Genomic DNA, 25,053 nt, shown 5'->3' with positions numbered 1-25,053 from the left:
GTGCTGCAGCTGGGGGTGATGCCCTCCCATACCCCAATAAACTCTTTGTACCCCAATAAACCTTGCTTCCTTTCTTCTTCCCCCATAGGGATCCCAGGGCTTCCCGGGCTTTCCAGGCACCAATGGCGAGAAGGGCACACGGGTGAGTATTGGAGCTGTTTCTGAAAGCTCTGCCTAGGACAGGGTGTGTGGAGTGGGATTCACCTGCCTGGAGGATCCTGGGCTCTGTTGCAAGTCTGCTGTGAGGGTGGGGGAAGCTTTGGGGAGGGATGTCTGGGGGATGGGGGGGAGCCTGGGTGTTGGGGTCCCTGCCATACTCCAGGTGGGGTCCTCTAGGTCAGTGTTTCTCAATCCATGGGTCGCAACCCAAAAATGGGTCACAAGAATATATGAAAGGGTCATGGACAAAGTTTAAATATAGCTCAACAAACTTTAAAAATGGATTCTCCTTTAAAGGAGAAAAACGTGGGAAGCCATGGCTTTTCCCTTGCAGGCTGGCGGAGCTCCAGCCTGTGGGGGGCTGGCTGGGGCCCCCCAAGCCCCACACACCCACTCCCTGCCCCACACACTGGGGGGCTGGGGGTGGCGGGCAGCAGGTTGGGAGTGAGAGGCGCTGGGTTGAGACTGGCAATCAATGTTTATGAATAGGTCCTGGTACAAAAAAGTTAAGAACCACTGCTCTAGGGCAGGGTGAGGCCTGGGGGACCCCCTCCCAGCCGCATCTCACTCTCTTTCTGTGTGGCAGGGCCTGTCTGGGAAAGCCGGGCCCCGGGGCGAGCGTGGCCCCACGGTGAGTACTCGTGCATGTGCATGTGCATGTGAGTGGGTGGGGTCAAGTGCTTGGGACTCGCTTCAGCCATCTCCCCTCCTCTCCTGTCTGTCTGTCTGTCTATCCTCTCATTGCTCTGTTCATCCCCCTGGTCCTCTCTTTCCATTCCTCCCTCCACCTGTGTCTCAGCTTCTACGTGGGGCTGGTGGAGTGTCGGGGGGAAGAGGTCCAACCTGTCCCTACCAGGGTCAGGGGGTTCTGCCCCCTCTCCCATGGGGCTGGGCTGGTTCTGGGCACTCACCACCATCCATTTTCTCTCTGCAGGGTCCCAGGGGCCAGCGGGGCCCACGTGGAGCCACAGGAAAGCCAGGGGCCAAGGTCAGTGCTGGGGTGGGGCATGACGGGGGCTGGGGAGGGGCTTGGGGGGGTCAGTCTGTGTGTCTGTCTCAGGGGTGGGCAGAGGGTAGTGGGGTTCAGGTCCGAGTCAGGGTTCAGCATGTTGGTCCCTACCTGCAGACTGTAGGGCATACTGTCCCAGAGGAATGAGTCATTCTGCATGTGTGCATGGGTGAGTGTATATGTGTGTACCCTGTGTGTGTGCTGGCATTCCTGTGGGCACACTTGTGAATCCATGTGTGTGGGCACAGGTAAGCATGCATACCCATGTTGCTGTGCATGCTTGAGTCACAGAGTTGTGTGTGTGTGTGGCACACTTAGGTGTGTGCACATGAATTTCTGCAGGCTTGGCCACCATTGGCATGTATGCGTAAATTCATGTGTCTGCATAGGCATGCATGCACATGTGAATCTCTGTAAGTGTGTGCCAGCATTGGCATGTGTGTGTCTGTATATGCATGTGTGTGTGTAAATCCATGTGTGCACATAGGCATGTGTGCACGAGTGAATCTCTGCAGGCATGTGCCAGCATTGGCATATGTGCACATGTGTGTGTGTGTGTAAATCTATGCACATGCATAGGCATACATGCACATATTACTTTGCAGGTGTGTGCCACCCAAGGTATGTGTGCATGCATGTGTAAATCCATGTGTGTTCATAGGCATGCATGCACACTTCAATCTCTGCAGGTGTGTGCGCACCCTGATGTGTGTGCCTGTACCCCCATGTGCCCCGGTGTGTCAGGAGTGGGGCACGCCTCCTGCTAACACTTCTTTCTCCCCCTGCCTAGGGCACCTCAGGTAGCGACGGCCCCCATGGACCCCCGGGTGAGAGGGTAGGTGTGACCCAGCTCCTGGAACCTCAGCTGCATGAAATGTGTGCTGCCCTCATCATGTCTGCATCACGCCGGCACCCTGCCAGCACGTGGCTCACGGCTTCCTGCTGGCTGGCCTGGGGTGGGGGCAGGGCTCAGCTGGCTACATCTGCCCCTTGCCCACTGCCCTCTGACACCCCCACCCTCTGACACCCTCCCCTCCCTCTCTCCACAGGGGCTCCCTGGCCCCCAAGGGCCCAATGGCTTCCCAGGACCTAAAGGCCCCCCAGTAAGTAGTGATCTTCCCCTCAATGCCCTTTGCCCCAGGCTCCCCTGCCCAGATCCCGCTGACCTCTGCCTGTCTTCCCACAGGGCCCCCCCGGCAAGGACGGGCTCCCGGGACACCCTGGACAGCGTGGAGAAGTGGTGAGTACCCCCAGCACTGGGCTGCAGGTACTCTGCGCGTGTGTGTGTGAGTGTGCATGTGTGTGTGAGTGCACATCCCTGCATTTCCTCTGAGGCACTCAGATGCCCCGTCTCACCCCCCACTGACTTTGAGGTTGCTCCAGGGTTACTTCAAAGTTGCTCCAGGATTACTCTGAGTTTGTCAGATTTACTCCAGGGTTACTCTGAGGTTACTCCAGAGTCAGTCCTGCTACTCTGAGATTACTCCAGGGTTACTCTGAAGTTTTGCTGGGGATACTCAGATTGCTCCAGGGTTACTGTAAACTGCCTTCATTTACTTTGGATTTACTCTGTCATTACACTGTGCTGCCCCTCGTATACCCCAGGCTTATTCCATGGTTACTGTACGCTTCCCTTGCTTCCTCTAGGGTTCCTCCATTGTAGCTCCCTCCTTCCTCTCATACCTGTGTCATGCCCCAAGTGCTCCTCAGTGGCTCCTGCATGGCTCTGGGGGTCACCCCTGCCTTGCACTCGGATCAGTCTCATACTGCTTCTGCATTGCTCCAGAGTCACTCTAGATTCATTCTGAGTTGCTCCTGAGTTGTTCACTTGTCTCTTGCTCCCATGTGATCCCTCTACCCCCCGCCCCACCATGAGTGCCTGGGCCAGTCCTATGCTGCTCCTCGTAGCTTCTGGGTTACACAGTGCCCCTTCCTAGCTCCATCTCCCCCCTGCATGGCTCTCAGGGTCTAGGCACCACCCAGGTTGCACCTTCCTACTGTGCTGTTACTCCTGTGTTACTCTGATAACTTCTGTGTACTTCTGTGTTTCTCTGGTTACTCCCAGGCTGCTCTTCTTACTCACATGTTTGCTCCCGTGTTACTCCTGTCTTGCTCCTGCTTTGCTCTGTTTATTCCTGTGTACTCCCACGTTACTCCCCTGTTACTTTGGTTGCTCCCATGCTGCTCCTCCAGCCTCACCATCTCTCTCTGACAGTGTTAGACTTAGGGGTGCCTAGAGCCCCTGCACCCAGCTGGGCTCGTGCTGACCCCCTTCCTGTCCCCATCTCTTCCAGGGTTTCCAAGGCAAGACAGGCCCTCCTGGTCCCCCAGGTGTTGTGGGCCCTCAGGTAAGGAGACCTCCCTTTGGGAGGATGATGATGAGGGTTGGGGTGGTCAGGTGCCAGGTCCCGTTTGCACACGGTCTCACCTCTGTCTCCCCACTCAATGCAGGGCCCTGCTGGTGAGTCAGGTCCCATGGGGGAACGTGGACACCCAGGGCCCCCCGGTCCTCCCGGTGAGCAGGGGCTGCCAGGCCCCTCTGGCAAGGAAGGAACCAAGGTAAGAGGCTGGAGGGCAGGGAGTGGGGTGGAGGGTCCAGCAGGAGGTGCCTTCACTGCCCCAGGGGGATGCTGTGGCATGGTCAGTGCTGTCTCCACGACATGTACACTGGCTCATATTGTTGCACCAGGCTGGTGCAGGACTCCTGGGGGGCAATGGGGGCACCAGTCTATAAGGGGGGGTCCAGCATGGGGTGCTCTGCCCAACTCAGGCCCTAGGAGGCACTGTGCTATGATCAGTGCTGTCTCCCTAATATTGGGCACTTGCTGGCACTGTCGCAGCCAGCCTGGGGCAGGCCTCAGGGGGGTTTGGGGAGGTGTGGGGAAGAAGGGGTGGAGCAGGGGGAGACTTGTCTAATTCTCTCTGTCCCACATTGCAGGGAGATCCCGGCCCCACTGGCTCCCCAGGCAAAGACGGCCCAGCTGGGCTGCGCGGCTTCCCTGGTGAACGGGGGCTGCCCGGCACTCCGGTAAGTGCCCCCATACCCCAAAAGACTCCCCCGGACCCTTCCCCCGCATCAGTGTTGCTGGCTCATGACATCTGCTTCTTCCCCTCGACAACAGGGCGGAACTGGACTCAAGGGCAATGAGGGGCCAGCCGGACCCCCGGGACCTGCAGTGAGTACAGCCCTCCATGACTCCCTTGACACCTAGCGACCCTGGTGACCCCAGTGACTCACCCTCTCCCCCACTCCAGGGATCCCCTGGCGAGAGAGGCGGCCCAGGGCAAGGCGGCCCCATCGGTCCCCCCGGGAGACCTGGACCCCAGGGGCCCCCAGGCCCTGCTGGAGAGAAGGGCGTTCCTGTGAGTATTGTGGGTGAGGGGCCCAGATGCCTGGGTTCCAGCCCCATTTGGGGCAGGGGTGTGGGATTTTGGTGGGTTAGAGCAGGGCACAGGGACTGGGAGCCCGGATGCCTGGGTTCAATCTCCAGCTTGGGTGGGAAGGGTGGGGTGCCGGGGTGGCTGGGAGGCCTGGGTTCTGTTCCTGGATGCTTAGGTTCTGTCTCCTGTTTGGGGAGGGGAGATGGGGGTGGTCAGGCAGTTGAAACCAGGTGGGGAATTGGGGCCCAGTCATCTGGTTTCCATTCCCAGGTGCCTGGGTTTCATCTTGCATTTTTGGGGAGCAGTAGGGGGCAACAGGGTCCAGATGGTCAAAACCTGTTGGGGTAGGGCTGGGAGCCTGGATGCCTGGGCTCTCCACTCTGTGCTGGGGGCAACATGGAGCCTGCAGGCGGCAGGGGGGCGTGCTGGCAGACTCCTGGATACCTGGGTCCCGTGCCCCTCACTCTCTGCTCCCACCTCCCATACAGGGTGAGAAAGGCCCCATTGGCCCTGCTGGCCGTGATGGCGTCCAGGGCCCTGTGGGTCTGCCTGGCCCTGCAGGGCCCCCAGGGGGTCCTGGTGAAGATGGTGACAAGGTGAGACCCCCCCCCCAACCCTTGACCTCTGACACCCGACCCCCATGACCCCTGCTAATCCTCTTCCTCCTGTGCAGGGCGAGGTTGGGGATCCAGGCCAGAAGGGCTCCAAGGGCAACAAAGGAGAGCACGTGAGTACTGCTGCCAAGGGGTCTTGTCCCCCAACCCCATGTGACCTACTGTAACCCTCAGGCCCTCTCTAACCCCCCTCTGCTTCTTTCCAGGGTCCCCCTGGCCCCCCTGGCCCAATGGGGCCCCTTGGGCAGCCTGGAGCTGCAGTGAGTAGGGGCTACAATGGGGGGTGGAGGGTGATGCTGATGGGGGGGTGGCCTGTGGAAGGGTCCTGACACTGCGGGGGTGGGGGTTCCTGGGGACATTGCTGCAGGGGGAGGGGTTCCTGGTGTTTCCCCCCATGTTGACTTCTTCTCCCCCTTGGCAGGGCGCGGACGGGGAGCCAGGTGCTAGGGGCCCCCAAGGGCACTTCGGGGCTAAGGGTGATGAGGGCACCCGTGGCTTCAATGGCCCACCCGGCCCCATCGGCTTGCAGGTGAGCTGCCCCACCCCCTTGGTTCAGCCTCCCGGGCAGCCCAGGTGTGCCCAGTGGTGAAAGCACCCCCTGCCCCCACACCCAGTTGTGTTCCATGGCCCCAGTCCCGGTCCTGGCCCCTCCTACCCCTGATTCAGCTGTGCTTGTGGCTCCATCCCCTCCCACCCCAGATCCAGTTGTGCCCCATGGCCCCAGCCTCTTGTACACCAGATCCAGCTGTGCTCATGACCCTGACCTGTCTCACCCCATATCTAGCTGTACCCTTTCCCCGTGCTCCCCCAGATCCAGCTGTGCCCTATCCTCTAAGTGGCCAGCCACTCTCCATCCAGATGTGCCTTCAGGCCAGATGTGACTCTTTCTCTTTCTCCCCCCACCCCAGGGCCTTCCTGGCCCAGCTGGTGAGAAAGGGGAGACAGGAGATGTGGGGCCCATGGTAAGTGCGCCCCTTCCCCTCCCAACCCTGCCCAATGTCCCCTGGCACCTCCTTTGACCCTCTGTTTTCTCTCTACAGGGCCCTCCTGGCCCCCCCGGCCCCCGTGGCCCAGCTGGACCCTCCGGAGCTGATGTACGTTCTCCCTCTTCCTCCCCTTTCCCCCGTTGCCCCCCAACCATACTCCCCCTCCTTCAGGGAGGCATAACCAATTCTCTCACCCCACACAGGGACCCCAAGGCCCCCCCGGAGGCATTGGGAACCTGGGACCCCCTGGAGAGAAGGTAGGTGGTGCCCGGAGACCTGGGTTCATGGCAAGGAGGAGAGGGGGTAGGTGGGAGGGGGCTGCTTGGGTGTTGAAACTGTCTCTTTTCCCCCCAGGGTGAGCCTGGAGAGTCAGGGGCCCCCGGGATCCCCGGGGAGCCAGGCATCAAGGTAAGTAACCCCCTATGACCCCTGACCTCTGATCCCCTGGCCCAGCTGAAGGACCCCCTACCCCCCAGGGGACCCTGCAGCCCTGGGGGTGGGTTTGGGTTGACCCCCACCCCAGATATGTATTTCTGGGGGGTGTCTGGGAGCCTGGATACCTTGGTTCCCTCCAGCTCAGTGTCCCCTTGGTGACCCCAGAGCTTCCCCAAACCCACCTGGGGGCATGCCTTGCCCCCATGGCACTGGGAGATACCCCAAGCCTGACCCCCCCATTTCTCACCACCAGGGTCCACGAGGGGAACGAGGTGAGAAAGGAGAAGCTGGAGCCGCTGGTGTGGCTGGACCCCCTGGTGGGAAAGGACCCCTGGGAGATGACGGGCCCAAGGGCAACCCTGTGAGTTGGGGGGGGTGCCCGGATGCCTGAGTTCCTGCTGCTTCTGGGCTGAGTGTGGGGCTGGGGGTGGGGGAGCCCGGATGCCTGGGTTCTCTCCCTGTTCTGGGTGGGGTGTGGGGTCTAGCAGATTAGGCTGGGGTTGGGGGACCCTGGATGCCTGTGTTCTCTCCCCGTGCTTGGTTGGACATGGAGTTGGGGAGCCTGGATGCCTACGTACCCTGGCTGTGCTAATGTGTCTCTGTCTGTCTCAGGGTCCTGTTGGTTTCCCTGGAGATCCGGGCCCCCCTGGTGAGATGGGCCCCCGGGTGAGTATCGCTGCCCCCCTGGGGGGGAGGGGAAGGATGGGTCAGTGCTGGGGGACCCTGCTGACCCTAGTTTCTGTGCTCCTGCAGGGCCAGGATGGTGCCAAGGGCGAACGTGGCGAGGACGGTGAGCCAGGCCAGCCAGTGAGTGTTAGAGCATGTTCCAGATCAGACCCTCCTTCTCCTGGATGTTCCACATCAGCCCTCGCCCTTGTCTCTGGTGTTTCGGTTTGGGTGCCCAACAGACCCCCCAGGAATCTGGATCAGCCCCACTGATGCTCCAGATCTAGACCCATCCTCTCCTTGGTGTTGTAGATTCAGATCACCCCCCCTCTCCTTGGTGTTCTAGATTATGAGCTGTTCCTTCTTGGTGTTCTTGATCCAGAACTGTCCTCCCCTTGGTTCTGTAAATCCAGAGTCCCATGCACCACCATTCCTCAGCTGGTGGCTCCTCCACAGAGCCATGCCACAGAGCACTTTACAGATGCGCTTCATGGATGATGCTGGCAGAGGGAGACCCTGAACATACCTACCTGGAGTGCACCAGGCTGCAGCCCTTGCACTGCTTCCTCCGGAGCCTCATATTGAGATTCTGGCTGCACTTCTCCCTGCACTTTTTTTTTTCTTCACTCCTGTCTGCACTCAAGTTCTGGGACCTCCTGGTCAACCTTCTCCTGGCCCTGGCCAAGCTGGCCATGTACATGACCAGGAAAGAGGCTTTGGCCGGGAAGGCCCCTGAGGACTGCAGGGCCACTTTCCTTTCCCTGATCTGCTCCTGTCTCTGAGCAGAGTACCACTGGGCAGTCTCCGCCAGCACCTTGGATGCATTTGGGGGCCAGTTGGCACTGTCCGGTGCACTCTGCTTGGTGTCCCCGCTCAGTGTACTCCTTCTGAACCTTTGATCTGCACTCCTGCCCCTGTATTTTCATCTATTGTCCCAAGACTTTAGTTGTCTCCTTTGTCTGTAGCCTTTCCACCTAAGGGAGGCTAGCACATAACTTGGTGGGCTGGGCCCACAATTCCAAACGTGGACAAATAGAGCTGTAAATGCAGAACTGTTCTCCCGTTGGTGTTCTGGATCCTGGACTGCCCTCTTGGGGATGTCCTAGGTCACAAACTGCCTTCTTCTTTGTGTTCTGGATCTGGAATCACCGCCTCCTTGGTGTTCTAGATCCAGTTCCACCCTCTCCTGGGTGTTCTGGGTCCATGGCTCCCTTCCTGTTGGTGTTCTGGATTGCACCCCTTTCCCCTGCGAATCTGGCTCAGGTGCCCCACTCACCCGCTGCCAGAGGTTCTAGATCAGAGCCCTTTTCTCTCTGTCATTCTGGATCAGAGCCCTGCTCTCCTTGAAGTTCTGGATCAGGCACCTTGCTCTCCTTCTTGGCATTCTGGATAAGCTCCCCCATCCCTGAGGTTCTGGATCAGCCCCCACACCTTAGGGTTCTCCCTCTATTGCTTTAGATCAGGGCCCCTGGTTCTTACCTGTTGTTTGGGCCCCTGCTACTGATAGACTCTATCCCAGACCCCCCTGTCTCCATCAGTTCTAGATCCCCTCCCACCCCCTGATCCCATTTCTGTCCACTCCTTTCCCTTTCTCCAGGGCTCTCCAGGTCCCACAGGTGAGAACGGCCCCCCTGGCCCTCTGGGAAAGCGGGTAAGTTCTGATGCAGCCCCCACATGAGACTCCCCACCTGGGGCCAGATCAGGGTGAGTGCCCCCCCATGACACAACGTCTCTCCTGTAGGGCCCTGCTGGCTCCCCAGGTCCTGAGGGACGTCAGGGTGAGAAAGGTGCAAAGGTAAGTGGCTCCTTTAGGTCCATAAGACTCAGGACACCTGGATTTTTCCCTCTGATTAGGGAGGGGAATGGGGCTGGGAGCCAAGACTCCTGGGTTCTCTCCAGGCCTGGGAGGAGAGTGGGGGCAGGGAGCTCCTGGTGATGTAGCAGCCAGAGCCCCCACACTCAGTCCAGTGATGCTCTGGGTTCAGCCAGATTGGGGGGTGGGGGCCAGCCCTGCTCTGGTCACCCCACCCCCCTGAACTCTGTGCTGTGTCTGACCCTCCCCCACAGGGTGAACCTGGACTCCTGGGGGCCCCCGGCAAGACAGGCCCTGTGGGGCCACAGGGACCTCCTGGCAAGCAGGGACCTGATGGGCTGCGTGGCCTGCCTGGCTCTGTGGTGAGTGACCCCCACCTCCCACTCTGGATGCCTGGGTCCCCTTGCTGCTCTGAACCCCCTCCTGGATGCCCAGGTCCTGTTTTTGTCCTTCCATGCATGCCTCCAAGATATCTGGGCCCCTTCACTGCCCTCAACCCCACTCCCACACACTGGGGCCCCTCACTGCTTCTTGGTGGTGGAGGGAGGAAAGAGGGACTAGAGCTGTGCAGGAGCTGAGAGCCCGGATGCCTGGGGTTCTCTGAAAGGGGAGCAGAGGTTGGGTGGTGAGATGAGGGGGTGCTGGGAGCTAGGATACCTGGGTTCTTCTCTGTAGTGAGTTGCCCATGGTGCCTAGAGGTTGGGGGGGTGGCTAGGGGGCTCTGGCTGGGGTGTCCTCAAATCCCCTCCCCAAAGCAGTCTAGCATTAACCCTTCCCATCCCTTGCAGGGAGAACAAGGCAAACCTGGTGTGACAGGCCAAGCGGGGCCCCCAGGGCCTGTGGTGAGTGCGGCTCTCCCCGTTTCTTCCCCCAGGGATTTTGACCATGACCATGACCATAACCATGACCATGACCATGTCTTCCCCCCCACAGGGTCCTCCAGGGCTGCCTGGCCTTAAGGGAGACACCGGAGCCAAGGGCGAAAAGGTGAGAGTGAGGGGGGCACAGCCACTATGCGAGGCATATGCATGTGCCTTGGCACGTCTGACATGCATGTTATATGCTGGGTCTCTTTGCAGGGCCACCCAGGACTCATTGGCCTCATTGGGCCCCCAGGAGAGCAGGGAGAGAAGGGAGACCGCGGCCTGCCCGGGCCCCAGGGCACCACGGGACAGAAGGGAGAGACCGTGAGTAGGAGGTGGAAGTGTGTGGTGGAGCGGGGAGGGCATTTCCTGGGTTGGAGCAAGGAGTCTGGGCACTTAGGTTCTCTCCAGCTCTGGGAGGGGTGGGGGGCTAGGAAGGGCTGCTGCAGGGTGCATGTTGGGGAGTCAAAGTGTGTCTCCGGTTGTCCCCATCACCTCTGCTTTCCTTCCCGCAGGGCATCCCTGGAGCCACTGGCCCCCTGGGCCCTGCCGGACCCCCTGGACTTCCCGTGAGTGACCCCTGACCCCCGACCCCTGACCTCTATGTCACCGTCCCAGGTCTGACCCTCCTGTCATTGCTTTGCAGGGACCTGCTGGGCCCAAAGGTGCCAAGGGAGCCATGGTAAGTGCCCACCCCATCCCCTTCCCCACTGGGGCCTCCCTGTGCCCCTGTTATGGCCTAACATTCCAGCTTTGTCCCTGCTGCGGCCTGACATCTCCCTCCTTTCCCTCCAGGGTCCAGCAGGACCCAAGGGTGAGCGTGGTACCCCTGGCCCCCCTGGACACCCGGTGAGTAACTTTCCCTGCCCCCCTCCAGCTGCCCCTGCCCCCCTGCCCCTGCTGACAGGGTTTCTGTCCTCTGCAGGGCCCCCCTGGGGAGGTGATCCAGCCCCTGCCCATCCAGTTGCCCAAGAAGAGCAAGCGCTCCATTGATGCCAGCCGCCTCATGGAAGAGGAGGAGAAGGAGGAGGAGGCTGAGGATGAGGCTGGGCTGGGGAGACGGGCACGGACAGCTGAGGGCATGGAGGAGGTGTTTGGCTCCCTGCATGCCATCAAGCAGGAGATCGAGCAGCTGCGGCGCCCCGATGGCACCCGTGACAGCCCTGCACGCACTTGCCAAGATCTGCAGCTCTGCCGGCCTGGCCTGCCTGACGGTGAGCTCTGCAGTGGAGAAGGGACAGGGGGGAGGGGAGGGAACGCTGTGCTGCATGCAGTGCTTTTCCCCCTGGCACTGAGCACTCCCTGGCACAATTCCTTTCCTGCAGGCAGGAGCCACTAGCGGGCACTGCGCTCTGGGGGTCCTGTGTGGGGCTCTCTGGCCAGGCAGGCAGGCTGAGGTAGGCCCTTAAGGGACGTTGTGCTGTGGTGGTGCTTGCTCCCCAGCACTGAGCACTTGCTCACACCATCCCTCTCTTGCAGGCCAGGGACACTGAGGGGTGCTACATTGCAGGGGGTCCAGCAGAGGGCGCTCTAGCTGAGCAGACAGGGCTGGGGCAGCCCCCAGGAGCACTAGGGTTTTTTGTGCTGCTGGGGGGTCCAGCAGGGACTGCTGTGGTCGAGTAGGTAGTGCTGGGACAACCCCTCCACCCCAGGTGCTGTGCTGGGGGGCACATCCAGGAGGGGGTGCTCTAGCTGAGCAGACAGGGCTGGGGCAGGCCCCCTAGGGGACGCTAGGGGTGGTGCTTGCTTCCCAGCACTGAGCACTTTCTCACATGATTCCTCTTCTGCAGACAGGGGGGCACACGGGGGTCTGTGCTGCAAGAAGGCCAGTGCGGGGGGGGGGCATTCCCTGGCCAGGTTGGGTTGGGCCCAGAGTAGGGTGGGGAGGGGCTGTGCCCTGATGCTGTCCCATTTTCCCTTGCTCCCCAGGCGAGTACTGGATTGACCCCAACCAGGGCTGCGCCCGTGATGCTTTCAAGGTTTTCTGTAACTTCACGGCTGGTGGTGAGACTTGCGTTTTCCCCTCCAAGGAGATAGAAGTGGTGAGTAGGGTCGGATGACTGGGTTCTCTGAGAGGGGAGCAGGGCTGGGGGCGGGGTGAAAGCGGATGGGGGCAGGGAACCTAGATTCTTGGGTTCTCTGGGAAGGGAGGGGATGGAGGGGACCCCCTGGCACCACTGCCCTTGCTGAGGTCATCTGTTTGTCCTTTGGGGTCTCCCCTTCAGGTCCCGATGTCAGCGTGGGAGGATGAGAAGCCTCAGACCTGGTACAGCCAGTTCCAGCAAGGCAGCAAGGTGAATACCCAGCTTGCCTCAGCACATGGTGGGGGCTGGGAGTGTGTAGGGGGCTGTCCTGAGCTCCGTCTGTCCATGCAGGATCTCCCTGTCCACAAGCCCATGTATCTTACCTTGGTTCTGCCTTGGTATGTCTACCCATCTGTTTTGGGTTTGCCCATCCATAGCTCTTCCAGTCTGTCTGGGTGCTCTGTGCTCTAGTCTGTTCGGGGTCTCCTCATCTGTCCAACTCCCAGCTCCTCCCCTGACAGTGTCTTCCCCTTTCTCTCTCCCTGCCCCAAGTTCTCGTACATGGATGCTGAGGGGCAGGCACTGGGTGTGGTGCAGCTCACCTTCCTGCGGCTGCTCAGTGTTGCTGCCCACCAGAACTTCACCTACCACTGCCACCGCTCGGTGGCCTGGCAAGGCCCTGGCACTGCTGGTTATCTCCATGCCCTGCACTTCCGTGGTGCCAATGAAGATGACCTCAGCCACGACACCAGCCCCTACATCAAAGCCCTCATGGACGGCTGTGCGGTGAGGCTAGGGGCAGGACAGGTGGATGGACAAGAGAGAGGGAGGGAGGGACAGAGGGATGGAGATGTGAGACCCAGTGCTGGGTGAGAAGGGATGGAAGAGTGAAGAGACAAGGGAAGCAGGAAGAATGGGGGGATGACTGGGTTGGTGGGTGGATGGATGTATTGGGTTTGAAGCATTGGATGGGTGGATGGGTGGGTGGATGGATGGAAACATGTATGGACAGATAGACTGACAGTCGGATAGATGTACGCACAGATAGAATGGATGGAATCATGAGTGCATGGATGTACAGACGCATGTAAAGGTATATGGACAGATGGATATATGAATGGACGGATGGATGGATGAAGATGGATGGATGGACGCAAAGACAGATGGATGGATAGGTAGATGGATGGAGAGGCAGAGGATGCAGGATGGGCAGATGATGGATGGATGGATGAGCGGGTGTTTGGGGTGGGTGGGTGGATGGATTGGAGGGTGAGTGAGTACATGGGATGGGAGGGTGGATGGATGGGGGATGATAAAGTGGGTGTGTGATGGATGGGTTGTTGGATGGATGAATGATTGGGGGTGGATTGGTACATGGGATGCATAGATGGATGGAGAGTTTATTGGTGGGTAGATGGTTGGGTGTGTGGGGGGTTGGTAGGTGAATGGTTGTGCTGCTGGATGGGTGGGTAGGTGGGTGGATGCTTACACTAGACTGGAGGGGCACTAAATAGACCACAGGAGGTCCTAGAACCCTCTGCTTCTGGGCAACCCTTCTTCACGACTCCTCACTCTTGCCTCCTCCCCATGGCAGGCACGGAAGGGGCCAGAGCGGACGGTGCTGGAAGTGCACACACCACGGGTGGAGCAGCTGCCACTTGCGGATGTGCGCGTGGTTGACTTCGGGGAGTCTGGCCAGCGCTTTGGCTTCACGCTGGGGCCTGTCTGTTTCCTCGGCTAGGACCGAATATGAACCCGACTCCAACCCCGGCCCTGGTCTCCCCTCCTAATCCACCCCCATGCCCTCCTAGAGGGGCCAACGTTACGCTCGCACCCAGAGCCAAGGAACCAAGCTGTCCACGAAGGACCTTGTGATGCAGAGAGCTGCTACTGTGAGACCTATTTCTGTCTGCCAGCCACGGCCCCCCTGCCCCTCGGACTGGGGCCTCAGAGCTGGTTGTCCTGATGCCAGGTCACATCAGCACCATGGACAGAGCCTATGGGGCAGCAGCTGGAGGGCTGGGGTGGCTTCTCCAGGCCTCCTTGCCCTGCCAGTGATCAGGCCTGAGCCCTGCTGGGGGTCGGGTAGAAACCACCCCACCTGCTTTCTCAGCCAGTGCTTCCTCCACCCCCAGCTCCCGGGTGCCACCTGTCTCCATGCCGCCAACTCATTAATGTCAGGTGCCGATCCAGTTCAGGAGCAGCTCCCCATCGCCCACCAATCATGCAAATGAGCATGGCTGCGGGTGTATGATGTCAACGTTGGACCCTCCTTCCCCCCCTGCTCCCATGGATGAAGGAAAGGACATTTGTACTGTGTTTTTTTTAATTGTTTTTAACTTAATTCTATTATTTAATGGAGTCGGTGGCTAGGATCCCTTTGGTGGGGGGTATCACTCTATGCTGGGGAAGGTGGGCAGGGGGGGCCGAGCCTGACACTCAGCGGAGGGGGGGAGGGAAGGGGAGAGGAGAAGAGTTGAAATGAGAGTAAAATAAAATAAAGTCTATTTTCTGGGGGCTGCTGGTGAAGGGGGCGGCTGCCTTGGCTGCTTGGTCTTGGGAGACGGCAGAGGCGGCAGTGCCCCAGGTGCTGGCCCGGTGGCCCGTGTAATGTTTTGTAAGTAATTTTTTAAGGCCTATTGTAATATATAATCTATAATTTTGCTCCTTCCCTTGCGGTGTCTGTTTCCCACTTGTCTTCCTCCCTCCCCAATCCTGTCCAGGATGTCATAGATTCATAGAAGTCATAGATGTCATACCCCATGAACTCCCTACACCTCCCCAGGTCCTCTATATACTTCCTGACCCCACTGCACATCCCCTAGGAACATAGCTCTCATTGCCTTTTCTAGGATGCAGCCAGATATAGCAATGACAGCCATATCTCGGTACAGCTGCTGTGCGCTAACCACTCCCCACCCACATTAATGCAGTTTAAGGAGACATTTGTCCACACCCACAACCACAAGGCGTGCGTGGATGTGGAGTCCTTCTCCACTTTTTGTTAGGCTCAGGGTACCCCCGTTAGGCTCAGGGCACTCCTTGTTAAACTCAGTGCACCCTTGTTAGACTTGAGGCATCTGTTTGTTAGATTCAAGATACCCCCATGTTAGATCAAAACACCTCTTGTTCTGCTCAACACATCCCTGTTAGGCTCAAGGCACCCCCCTGTTAGATGCAGGGCCACCCCACTATTGGGGTCAAGGGAGTCCATGTTAGGTTCAAGTCATCCTCTGATAGCTCAGGGTACCTCGTTATTAGGTTCAGGGCATCCCCATGCTAGGCGTAAGGCACCCCTCAGGAAATGCCAGCACTTAGTTTTCACTCCTTTGTTTTTCATTGTGGAAAAATAAAAGGTGGCTTTGTTCTATGGCAGAGGGCTCTGAAAGTGGCAGCCTGGCAGAGGTCTTGTTGCTCTGAGTTCTTGTTTGAAGCCACTTGGGGTGATCTGGAGAGCTGTATATGTGCACCCAGTGTGTCTACTGGGAGGCATCCCCCCAGAAGGACCCAAGGAATCCCAGCTGAGAATCCCTGCTCTAAATCATCCCCAACCAGTGCCTCTCCAACCCCTTGCCGAGCTCCTCCAGTGATGGGGGGGGTCCGCAGCTTCCCCAGGCACCTAGTCTACTGCCCCCAGCTGTAGCAGGGAAGGCATTTCCCTGATGTCCAACCTAAACCAACTTGGCTTCATCCTCAAGCCATGGGGCTGTGTCCTGCTCTCTGCAGAAAAGCAGAAACAGCGCTTTTGCTATTTTTTCTGGCAGCCCTTCAGACTGCTATCATATCTCCTCTCCAGTGCCTTTTCTGCCAGCTGAATGTGCTCAGCTCCTTGTAGGCCTTGCTTCCCAAGCTCTCCATCATCCTTGTTGCCTCTCAAACATCTCCATGGCCTTGTCAAATGTGGGGCCTAAAACCCCACCTGATGCTCTAGATCAGCGCAAACCAGCATGCAGCAGACAGGTGCTACCACCTCACATCTGGCACCTAAAATGCTTCCATCCATACATACACAAACCTTTACTTCAGTGCAGCTGCATCACACTGCAGGGTCCTAAAGAGACTGGGATTCACCAAGACCCCCAGTTCCATCCCCAACGTGCTGCTGTTCATCCAGGCACTGCCCCCACCCCCCACAACCTTGTGTGGGCATCTGGGATAATCCCCCCCCCAGTGTACATTTGTCAGCACTCATTCAGACAGCTATTCCTGGTGGGAGCAGGGACTGGAAACAGGCATTTCCTGCAGGGAAAAGGGGCATCTCAGGGACCTGTAGTGGAGATCTGGTTTTGGGTGCAGTAAGCATGGTGGGAATGCAGCCCGCACTCATGGACAGGTGGCTGCTGGGGAAGGAAAGAGCAAAACGAGGTCAAGCTGCCCATCAGCAAAACGGGGAGCCCTGAGGGATTAACCCTTTTTTGCTTGCACCCCAGCAGCAGGGAATGGGGTGCAAAGTGGCTTCCCAGGGCAGAGCTATGACCTTGATCTTGAGGTCCTAGGACATGGCTAAGGAGCTAGCTTCTGTCTGCAGAGGCTGTGGGGCATCCAGCCTGGATGTTTCTTTCAGGACAGGGGCCCAGGGCCCAGGCTGGGGGCTGCAACAGAGGAGGAGCAGGGAAGAAGGCATCAGAGGAGTCATACCCTGCTTTATGCCCTTGGGGACCTCCCAGGTCACTCTGTCCAGCACAGGTTGGACACCAGGTGCTGCTGACAAGGCTGAGACCCCACATGACTCATTGTAAGGATTCCCCCCGAGCAGTGGGTTAGCAAAGCCCTGCCAGGCACAGACCCCAGTGCCTCAGCGACTCCATGAGAAGGCAGCGGGAAGGAGTTACTGGAGAGGCACAGTGCCAAGTTCCTCCTCTGTGGGCTCCCACTGGAACTGGAGCTCCCTCCCACTTCCTGGTTTCACTTCCCCGCCTGGTGCCAATACCCTGCTTGTGACCGGGGAACCCAGGCATAGGGGTGGATCTTGTCGCTGTTCAGTGATGGCCTCAGGCTACAGCATCCCCTGGCACCAAGTGCAGAGGCCATGTGGGGCATGTCGTGCTGATCTCCAGGCCAGGCCCTGGCCCTCCCACAGGCTCCTGCCCATCTCCCCCTGCCTCACCCCTCTGCTCCACCCCAGGATCTTGCCTGGGCTGGGGAGCCTGTCCTGGGGGTGGGGGTGGCTCATTCTCCATCACAACCTCCCTGCAGGCCATTGGGGGCTCAGCTCTGCTCCTGTGGTCCAGCAGCCAAGTCCCCAGTCAGCAGGATTGGGGCCCTCTCAGTACAGAGCTAGGTGTGGAGCCGGGGTCCTGGTCTCTCCCTGCACCTGGGGCCTGTGGGGAGCTGTTGCTCTATGGTATAACTGCTGTGCTTCCTCACAGGGCCCAGCCCTAGCGCACCTGCCTGCTGGAGCAGTGATTGGGGGGGGGGGGGGAACAGCTGTGGGGTAAGTAGCATCCCCCAGCAACTTCAGGGCACATAAGCAGTACATTAGGGGGATAGTAGGAAGTGCTGTGCTGCATGGGGGGCAGCTGTGACAATCTCCTAGGCAGCCCTGGTTGCCCCCAGTCCTATACAGACATGGGGCTTAAACATTGGCCCAGCTTGGTGGGAGGCAGTAGGCCTGGGCAGCCAGGGCAGGGTGGGGACCCCTCCCCTCCCCTCCCCCGGACCGCTCCACTCCCCCAGCAGATGATTGGCCCAGCACAAGGGGTGACCTCCATGGGTAGGAAGCAAAAGGAGAAGTTGGTGTCAGTGGCTGAGAGAGCTAGCACAGATCCACTCTTGGCAACCCTGAAATTATGCTGTGGTTTCCTCTCCTCCTCCTTGGGCTCTCCATGGCATGGGAGGTCCTGCTCGGTGCGTGGAGGGCCCTGATCCTGTAGCTAGTGCCCGGGAGGGTTTGAGGGGCTGCACGTGTGGTGGAGTTCTTGTGCACAGGCGGGGTGGGCATTGCCCCACCACTCACCCTTCCTTTCTCAACAGCCTTCCCCTTGCCAACCCCCTTGTCCTCCTTGCCACCCCCCACGGAGCCCCACACCTTTCGAATGCTGGTGACCATGCACTTCCATGACACCGGCACCAGGACATCTGATACCCAGGGCACTGCACTGCTGAGCGATATTCCCACCCATGCCATGGACTGTGGCACTTGCCCCATTCACTTCCACCAGCCCTGGGCCCACCAGGGGCTATCCCCCAAGCAGTGGGGAGACCTGGAGCAAGAAATACATCTCTACCTTGCGCTCATCAGCCAGAGGATTACTGTGTTAGTGCAGGAGGCAGGCGTGGGCTGTGAGTATGAGGAGTTTGGGGTGGGGACTGAGTACTGATGTGCTCGTTGCAGGTATCCCCCACCTGGCAGGATTGGGGCCACTGGGGTTCTTGTGCCTGGCCCTAGACAACACTCTGGTGGGTGGGTGCAGGGGTCACCCCATCTTGACTGGGGAGGCCCTGACACAGCCTGGGTATTTTAACGGCTGTCAGAGAAGATTTCAGGAGGATCTTGCAAAGCTGAAGTGGTCGTCCAGCCGTGAAGATGGGATGGGGTGGCCCTGGCACCATGCCACTATCTTGTAGCCTTCCTGGTAGCCCCATGCCTCTTCCCTTGGGCCTGACAGTGCCTGTTAACACCACTCCTCTTCCAGTCACCTTTGTGATCCAGATCCTCTTGGGCTGTGAGATCCTCCCCAATGGCACCTTCCACACCTTTTGCCAGACTGCCCGGGACAGGCAGGACTTTGTGAGCTATGACCTGGCCACAGGCGAGTGGACAGTCATGCCAGGGGATGAACTGGCCCAGCGAGTTTATGAGTACTACAGCCAGGACCAGGGCATAGCAAGCCATCTGCGGTTCCTGCTCCAGGACCTCTGTGTCTCTGAGGCCCAGAGCTTTGCCTACTATGGGAAGGAAGTGCTGAAGAGGCAGGGTGAGTCCAGACCCACACTGGGATCAGTCCCTCCACCCCCCAGGCTGATGTGCAGCTGCCTTTGGGGGAAAAAGCACTGGCTGCTTGCATGTCGAGGCCCTGCCTGGACTGAGATGCAGCTGCTTCTGTGGTGAGCCACCTCCATTAGTAACCCTCATGCAGCTGGAGATGCAGGTGCCTCTGGGACCATGGATACCTTGATCTGGCCTTTCTCTGCCCTCCCCAGAACTCCTGGTGGCCGTGGTGTTTGCCCAGCAGCCTCCTGTTGCCCCAGAACTCCCACTGATGTTGGTTTGCTGGGTCACTGGCTTCTACCCGCAACCCATCCATGTGGCCTGGTTGCAGGATGGTGAGGAGGTGCCTCCAGGCCCGGGGCTCAGTTCCAGTGGCCTCCTGCCCAACGCTGACCTGACCTATCAGCTGCGCATTGTCCTGGCCATTGACCCATCTGCTGGGCACCACTACGCCTGCCATGTGGAGCACAGCAGTCTGGGAGGCCACAGCCTCATCATGCCTTGGGCTTGGTGCAGGGGTAGATGGGTGTGAGGGGATGCTCTTAGTGATGGGGAAGGGTCAGACCTCCTGGAACCAGCAGCTGCCACCTGTGGCTGGCTTCAGCTCCCTACCCCATCCTTCTGCCTTGGGTGTTGCCAGGGCTTCAGTGTGGAGCTCTGAATGGCATGGGGGCTGCAGGGGTGGAATCGGTAGACTAGGGGGTTTGGTGGAGCAGGGTAGGCAGCTTGGACACCTGAGCTCTGTCCAAGCTTTGCACAGGGGTTGAGTGGGGAGCAGAGGAGGCAGCGGGTCTTGGGAGGCAGGTGATGGGTTGCTGTGGTTCTACCACTGTTCCCCACCTCTTTTAGGGCTCAGCAGGCACTGGGATGTGGGCCTGATTTTGGGTATTTCCATCTCCTTGCTGGCTACAGCTGGCCTGGCAGCCATCCTGTTGTGGAGGAGACACTGTGAGTCCCTCTCCCTACCCTAGGGGACAAAAGGATGGTGAACCTAGCTCCCCGAGCTCACCATCCTCTTTCTCTTCCTGCAGGATCTGTGCACCCAGAGAAGAGGAGCAGCCCAGGGCTGCAGCTGCTACCCACTGCCCTTGGTCTTCAGTGGCTGGGGGTCTCTGACTAAGCAAGACCAGCCAGGCCCAACACCTGTGGGTCAGCAAGAAGGGGTTGGTCAGGCTAGGAGCCTGGACACCTGGGTACCATGCCAGCTCTGGGAGGAGAATGAGGCTGGGGTGCAGTTAGAGAGAGGCTGGCATGGGAGCCAGGGCACCTGGGTTCTGTACCAGGTTGGGGAGGGGAGTGGGGGCAAAGGGGGTTGGGAGCCGGGATACCTGGGCTCCCTCCGAGCTGAGGTATCTAAAATAAAACCCTTGGGATTAATTCTGGCTGCTCCTTATTATGTCTTTTCTAATTCTGCCCCTAATGGCCCCAGAGGCAGCTGCATCTTGGCCCAGGCAAGGTGCTGATACAAGCAGTGATCGCGCTCTCCACCAGAGGGTGTGGGGCTCCATGGGGAGTGGAACAGGGGATGCGGGAGATGGCATGAGGAAGGCTTGGGGAAAGCAAAGGTCAGTGGTAGGGCAATGCCCACCTCTGCCCTTGCACAAGCCCCCATGCATGCGCCAGCTTGGACCCTCCGTGTATATAGCTGGGCTGCCAACACCAGGGAGAGTCAAGGGAGGAGGAAAGAAAGCTGAGACATTGTTGCAGCCAGGAGCAGGGATGGGACTGCTCTCATACCCGCCCACTCCAACCTCTCCCTTTATCTTCCTGCCCACAGGAAGTTGCCTGCCAGCACAGGGAAGGGTTCCCTGGCTGCTCCAGCTGTTCCAGCCTTGCTGCCTCCCCCTGGGCTAGAGCAACATTGTTTAACATAGGACCTAGGGCAACAGGGGCTGCCTAGGAGAGGGCCCCTTCTGCCCCCTTGAGACACAGCAGTTCCTACTGACCCCTAGTGTACTTCAGGGACTTCTTGTGCCCCCAGGCTGCTGTGGGGTGCTGCCCACACCCATCTTGGCACCCGTGGCTCAGGCAGGCAGGTGTGCCAAGGCCTGGGCCCATCAGGAAGTGCAGCAGTTACACCGCAGAGCTGCAGCTCCCCACAAGGCCCAGGTGCAGAGAAGAGGCTGGGACCTGGCTCCACCCCTGGCTCTGCACTGAGATGGCCCCAGTCCTGCTACTGGGGAAATCGGCTGCCAGGCTGGGGCAGCAAGGCAGACCCCCCATGGCCTGCAGGGAGGAGTGATGGGGAATGAGCCACCCTTGCTCCCAGGTCAGGCTCCCCCAGGCTGGGCACAATCCTGGGGGAGGGAGTGGACCTGGGTAGGAGCCTGTAGGTAGGTGAGGGCCTGGCTCTGGAGATCAACAGGGCTTGCCCTTCATGGTGTTTGATCCTGATGCCAGGTGAGGCTGTGGCTTGAGGTCATTACTGCAGGAGGGCAAGACTTGATCTGAGGTGTGGGTCTATAGGTCATGGGCCAGCCATTGGCATTGGGCGGGGGAAGCAGGACCAGGCAGGGGGAGGGAGCTCTGGTTCTAGTGAAAGCCCACAGAGGAGGAGCTTGGTGCTGCATCCTCCCCAGCATTTCCTTTCTGCTGTCTTGTCAGGGAGAGGCCAGAGTACTGGGGTCTGTGCCTGGCACAGCTTTTCTCCTGTCCTTGCGTGGGGGAAATATGTGCAATGAGCTGTTTGGGCCTAAGCCCCGCTGGTGGCAACAATGACTGACCTGCTCAGGAGGAGCGAGCTGGGAGACTAGATGCCCAGGGAAGCTCTGTGTTGTTGGAGCGGTTTGAGAAGGGTGGGGATGATTTAGGGCAGGGATTCTCAACTGTGGTGCCTTGAGATTACTTTTTGTTTCCCTGTTGAATGCTCTAAACAGGAGCTGCTTGTATAATGGATTAGCATCCCTCAGATCTTTCCTCTCATAGTTTCATAGTGCTTTGGTTCGGAAGGGACCTAAACAGATCATCAGGCCTGACCCCCTGCCCTGGGCAGGAATGGGTGCCGGGATCATATCACCCCAGCCAAATAGCTGTCCAGCCTCCTCTTGAAGACCCCCAAGGTAGGAGAGAGCACCACCTCCCTTGGGAGCCCGTTCCAGAGCCTGGCAGCCCTAACTGTAAAGTAATGTCTCCTGATGTCCAGCCTGAACCTGCTCTCTAACAATTTGTGGCCATTATTCCTAGTAACCCTGGGTGGTGCCCTGGGGAACAGAGCCTCCCTCAATTCCTGCTGGTCCCCCCTGGTGAGTTTATAGATGGCCACCAGTTCCCCTCTCATGGAGGAGGTCCTTCTCTTGTGGAGGCTGAATAGATTCAGGCCCTTTAGCTTCTCTTCGTAGGGCCTGACCCGCTGTCCCTTGACCATGCGAGTGCCCCTCCTCTGGACCCTCTCCATGCTGTCCACATCCCTCTTGAAGTGCGGCGCCCAGAACTGGACACAGCACTCCAACTGTGGCCTGACCAGCACTGCACAGAGGGGAAGGATCACCTCCCTGGACCTGCTTGTGATGCATCTGTAGATGCACAGCAAGGTGTGGTTGGCCTTACATTGGCAGCTCATGTTCATCCTGGAGTCAACAATGAATCCAAGATCCCTTTCTGCCACTGTTTGACACGAGGAGTGTTCCCCAGCCTATAGGCGTGTTGCTGGTTCCTTCTCCCTAGATGCAGCACCTGGCACTTGTCTGCATCGAACTCCATCCTATTCTCACTTGCCCACCTCTGTAACCTGTCTAGATCTAGCTGGATTCTGGCCCCCCTGGCTCCCCCGCTCAGCGTGCCCACCTCGCCCCACAACTTGGTGTTATCAGCGAATTTCCACAGCGTGCCTTCCACACCCACATCCAGATCACTGATAAAGATGTTGAACAGTGCAGGCCCCAGGACCGAGCCCTGGGGGACCCCACTGCCCACAAACAACCTGTCTACCACCACTCTCTGGGTGCAACCATCTAGCCAATTTGCCACCCATCTGACTGTGTAGGCACAGTTGCCTAGTTTTTTTAAGAGAATGTGGTGGAAAACCGAGTCAAAGGCCTTCTTAAAGTCCAGGTAGACGACATCCACCTCGATGTCCTCGTCCAGGGACTTTGTGACCTGATCATAAAAGGAAACCATGTTAGGCAGGCAGGATATGCCCTCAGTGAACCCATGTTGGTTGCCCCTGAGCATTACCTCCCCTGCTGGGCCCTTGCAGATATGCTCCTTGATGATTTTCTCAAAGGTCTTCCTAAGGACCAAGGTAAGGCTGACTGGTTTATAGTTGCTGGGGTCCTCCTTTCTCCCCTTCTGGTAAATAGGGACCACATTGGCCCTTTTCCACATTGGCCCTTTTCCCACATTGGCCCGCTGGTATCTGGCCAGAGCCCCACAAGCACTCATAGACTTGTGCCAGGGGTCCTGCTATGACCCCCGCCAATTCCCTCAGCACCTTTGGGTGAAGAGCCTCTGGACCTACTGATTTAAACATGTCCAGCCCCTCCAGAAGTTCCCTAAATAGTATGTCCCTGACCCTAGGCATGGCGGTGCCTCCCCTGGATCTGTTCGTAATCCTAGTGGGGGAGATGTCTTGGACCCTGTCCAGGAATATGGAGGCTAAGAATTCATTAAAGAGGTCAGCTTTTTCATTTGCTGCAATCACCAGATTGCCAAGCCTGTCCTGTAGGGGCTCCACATTACCCAATGCCTTCTTCTTACTCCCTATGTATTTGAAAAAGGACTTTTTGTTATCCCTAATTCTGGTCACTAGCCCTGTCTCCATCTTGGCCTTGGCCTTCCTAACAGCTTCCCTGCAGTCCTGAGCAATGGAGGTGTAATCCTCCTTGGTGATCGCCCCTTGCTTCCACTGTTTGTACGTCTCCTTTTTTGCCCTCAGGCATTCTTAGATGTCTTTGCCAAGCCATGGGGTTTTTTTTTAGCACTCCTGCCCGCCTTGGTGCTCATTGGGACTGACTCCCTTTGAGCTCGGAGGATCGTCTCCTTGAGGAACAAGCACCTGTCTTGGACTCCCTTCTCACCAAAGCTCCGAGACCCCAATGCCTCTTCTACTAACCTTCTTAGTTCGTTGCAGTCGGCCCTCCTGAAGTTGAGGACTTTTGCCTTGCTGCTTGCTTTCACCACCCTGCACGGGATAGTAAATTCCAGCAGGCGATGATCACTAACACACACGTGGTCGAGTACTCGCAGACCCCTCACCAGGTCGTCGCCTGTGACAAGGACCAAGTCCAGCAAGTCATTTCCCCTGGTGGGGCTGTGCACCTCCTGGGTATGTGGAGGTCCTGTATCCTGGCTAGGAAACTATGTGAGTAGTCAGACCTGGCTGACTGCTCCTCCCAGCAGGTGCCTGGGTAGTTTAGGTCACCCATGGCCACCACATCCCTTGTTCTTACAGCCTCCGTGAGCTGACCTGAGAACTTCAGGTCCAGCTTGTCCCCCTGGTGAGGCAGGCTGGAGTAGATGCCCACTATCAAGTCCCTTTCACCATGACCCCCTTGCATTCTCACCCAGAGCACCTCAGTTTGCCCCTCTTCTGACCCCATCCTGACCATTGAGGACGTGTATTGCTCTTTGATGTAGAGCACTACATCCCCACCCCACCTTTCCCTGCTTTATACAGCCTATAGCCCCTGATGTCCACTGTCCAGTTGTGGGTAAAATCTCACCAGGTTTCTGTAAGCCCCACTAGATCTGGGTTTTTGCTAGCTAGCAGGAGGGTGAGTTCCTCCTGCTTATTCCTCATGCTTTGAGCATTTGTGTAGAGGCATTTGAGGCCTCCTGTAGGTGCATGTACCGCCCCCTTGTTCTTAAACCTACCCTGGCCCCTGTCACTTATCTGGGTACTACTTGCACACATCCCCTGGCTTGATGACGAAGTGTCCTCATGTTGCTCTGCTTCCCCGTCCCCCAGCTAACCTATTTTAAAGCTTGCCATATGAGATCAGCCAGCCTGGAAGAGAAAACACACTTAACTTTCAGGGAGAGATGAAACCTGTCCCACCTGAGCATGTCCTCTGTATGGAAATGTGGGTCATGGTCCAAGTATCCAAGGCCCGCCTGGTAACACCAGCTCCGAAGCTGCTGGTTGACCTCACCGATGCATGCCTTGTGGCGCCATCCGCATCTGCTGACTGGAAGAATAGAACAGGTCTCCTGAGACCTGTTTACTTGACTGCCA

The 25,053-nt window shown here is 58.4% G+C and overlaps 2 protein-coding genes across 8 annotated transcripts in view; both read left to right on the top strand.

Moving 5' to 3' along the window:
• COL11A2 (collagen type XI alpha 2 chain) overlaps nucleotides 1–14,621 on the top strand; it is a 36,589-nt gene extending 21,968 nt beyond the window's left edge. For all 7 annotated transcript variants that reach the window (XM_019498366.2, XM_019498365.2, XM_014604499.3 and 4 more), the window contains 36 exons: nucleotides 89–142; nucleotides 746–790; nucleotides 1,094–1,147; nucleotides 1,959–2,003; nucleotides 2,218–2,271; nucleotides 2,355–2,408; nucleotides 3,463–3,516; nucleotides 3,620–3,727; nucleotides 4,107–4,196; nucleotides 4,291–4,344; nucleotides 4,424–4,531; nucleotides 5,038–5,145; nucleotides 5,223–5,276; nucleotides 5,370–5,423; nucleotides 5,585–5,692; nucleotides 6,072–6,125; nucleotides 6,204–6,257; nucleotides 6,353–6,406; nucleotides 6,504–6,557; nucleotides 6,838–6,945; nucleotides 7,197–7,250; nucleotides 7,338–7,391; nucleotides 8,848–8,901; nucleotides 8,992–9,045; nucleotides 9,318–9,425; nucleotides 9,852–9,905; nucleotides 9,997–10,050; nucleotides 10,143–10,250; nucleotides 10,442–10,495; nucleotides 10,573–10,608; nucleotides 10,722–10,775; nucleotides 10,852–11,140; nucleotides 11,856–11,968; nucleotides 12,152–12,220; nucleotides 12,503–12,736; nucleotides 13,545–14,621. In XM_019498366.2, the coding sequence (XP_019353911.2) occupies nucleotides 89–142; nucleotides 746–790; nucleotides 1,094–1,147; nucleotides 1,959–2,003; nucleotides 2,218–2,271; nucleotides 2,355–2,408; nucleotides 3,463–3,516; nucleotides 3,620–3,727; nucleotides 4,107–4,196; nucleotides 4,291–4,344; nucleotides 4,424–4,531; nucleotides 5,038–5,145; nucleotides 5,223–5,276; nucleotides 5,370–5,423; nucleotides 5,585–5,692; nucleotides 6,072–6,125; nucleotides 6,204–6,257; nucleotides 6,353–6,406; nucleotides 6,504–6,557; nucleotides 6,838–6,945; nucleotides 7,197–7,250; nucleotides 7,338–7,391; nucleotides 8,848–8,901; nucleotides 8,992–9,045; nucleotides 9,318–9,425; nucleotides 9,852–9,905; nucleotides 9,997–10,050; nucleotides 10,143–10,250; nucleotides 10,442–10,495; nucleotides 10,573–10,608; nucleotides 10,722–10,775; nucleotides 10,852–11,140; nucleotides 11,856–11,968; nucleotides 12,152–12,220; nucleotides 12,503–12,736; nucleotides 13,545–13,691 (2,904 nt within the window). In that variant the 3' untranslated portion in view covers nucleotides 13,692–14,621. The remainder of the gene's footprint in view (nucleotides 1–88; nucleotides 143–745; nucleotides 791–1,093; nucleotides 1,148–1,958; nucleotides 2,004–2,217; nucleotides 2,272–2,354; nucleotides 2,409–3,462; nucleotides 3,517–3,619; nucleotides 3,728–4,106; nucleotides 4,197–4,290; nucleotides 4,345–4,423; nucleotides 4,532–5,037; nucleotides 5,146–5,222; nucleotides 5,277–5,369; nucleotides 5,424–5,584; nucleotides 5,693–6,071; nucleotides 6,126–6,203; nucleotides 6,258–6,352; nucleotides 6,407–6,503; nucleotides 6,558–6,837; nucleotides 6,946–7,196; nucleotides 7,251–7,337; nucleotides 7,392–8,847; nucleotides 8,902–8,991; nucleotides 9,046–9,317; nucleotides 9,426–9,851; nucleotides 9,906–9,996; nucleotides 10,051–10,142; nucleotides 10,251–10,441; nucleotides 10,496–10,572; nucleotides 10,609–10,721; nucleotides 10,776–10,851; nucleotides 11,141–11,855; nucleotides 11,969–12,151; nucleotides 12,221–12,502; nucleotides 12,737–13,544) is intronic.
• Nucleotides 14,622–17,659: 3,038 nt separating this feature from the next.
• On the top strand, nucleotides 17,660–20,137 carry LOC132243766 (antigen-presenting glycoprotein CD1d2-like). Its single transcript, XM_059714156.1, has 5 exons — nucleotides 17,660–17,663; nucleotides 17,924–18,232; nucleotides 18,586–18,867; nucleotides 19,094–19,399; nucleotides 19,731–20,137. Exons 1-5 carry the CDS (start codon nucleotides 17,660–17,662, stop codon nucleotides 19,850–19,852), a joined length of 1,023 nt encoding a protein of 340 aa, XP_059570139.1. The 3' UTR covers nucleotides 19,853–20,137.
• The last annotated feature ends 4,916 nt before the right edge of the window (nucleotides 20,138–25,053 follow it).

The sequence above is a fragment of the Alligator mississippiensis genome, chromosome 11 (assembly GCF_030867095.1).
Source record: "Alligator mississippiensis isolate rAllMis1 chromosome 11, rAllMis1, whole genome shotgun sequence".
NCBI classification, from domain to species: domain Eukaryota; kingdom Metazoa; phylum Chordata; order Crocodylia; family Alligatoridae; genus Alligator; species Alligator mississippiensis.
This window is presented reverse-complemented; position numbering and strand designations above follow the sequence as displayed.

Bases quoted from the DNA above. Each gene is read 5' to 3' on its own strand.
- LOC132243766 (XM_059714156.1), top strand. The intron at 18,868-19,093 runs GTGAGTCCAGAC...TGCCCTCCCCAG, and splicing joins GGAAGTGCTGAAGAGGCAGG to AACTCCTGGTGGCCGTGGTG. The intron at 19,400-19,730 runs GTAGATGGGTGT...CACCTCTTTTAG, and splicing joins GCCTTGGGCTTGGTGCAGGG to GGCTCAGCAGGCACTGGGAT.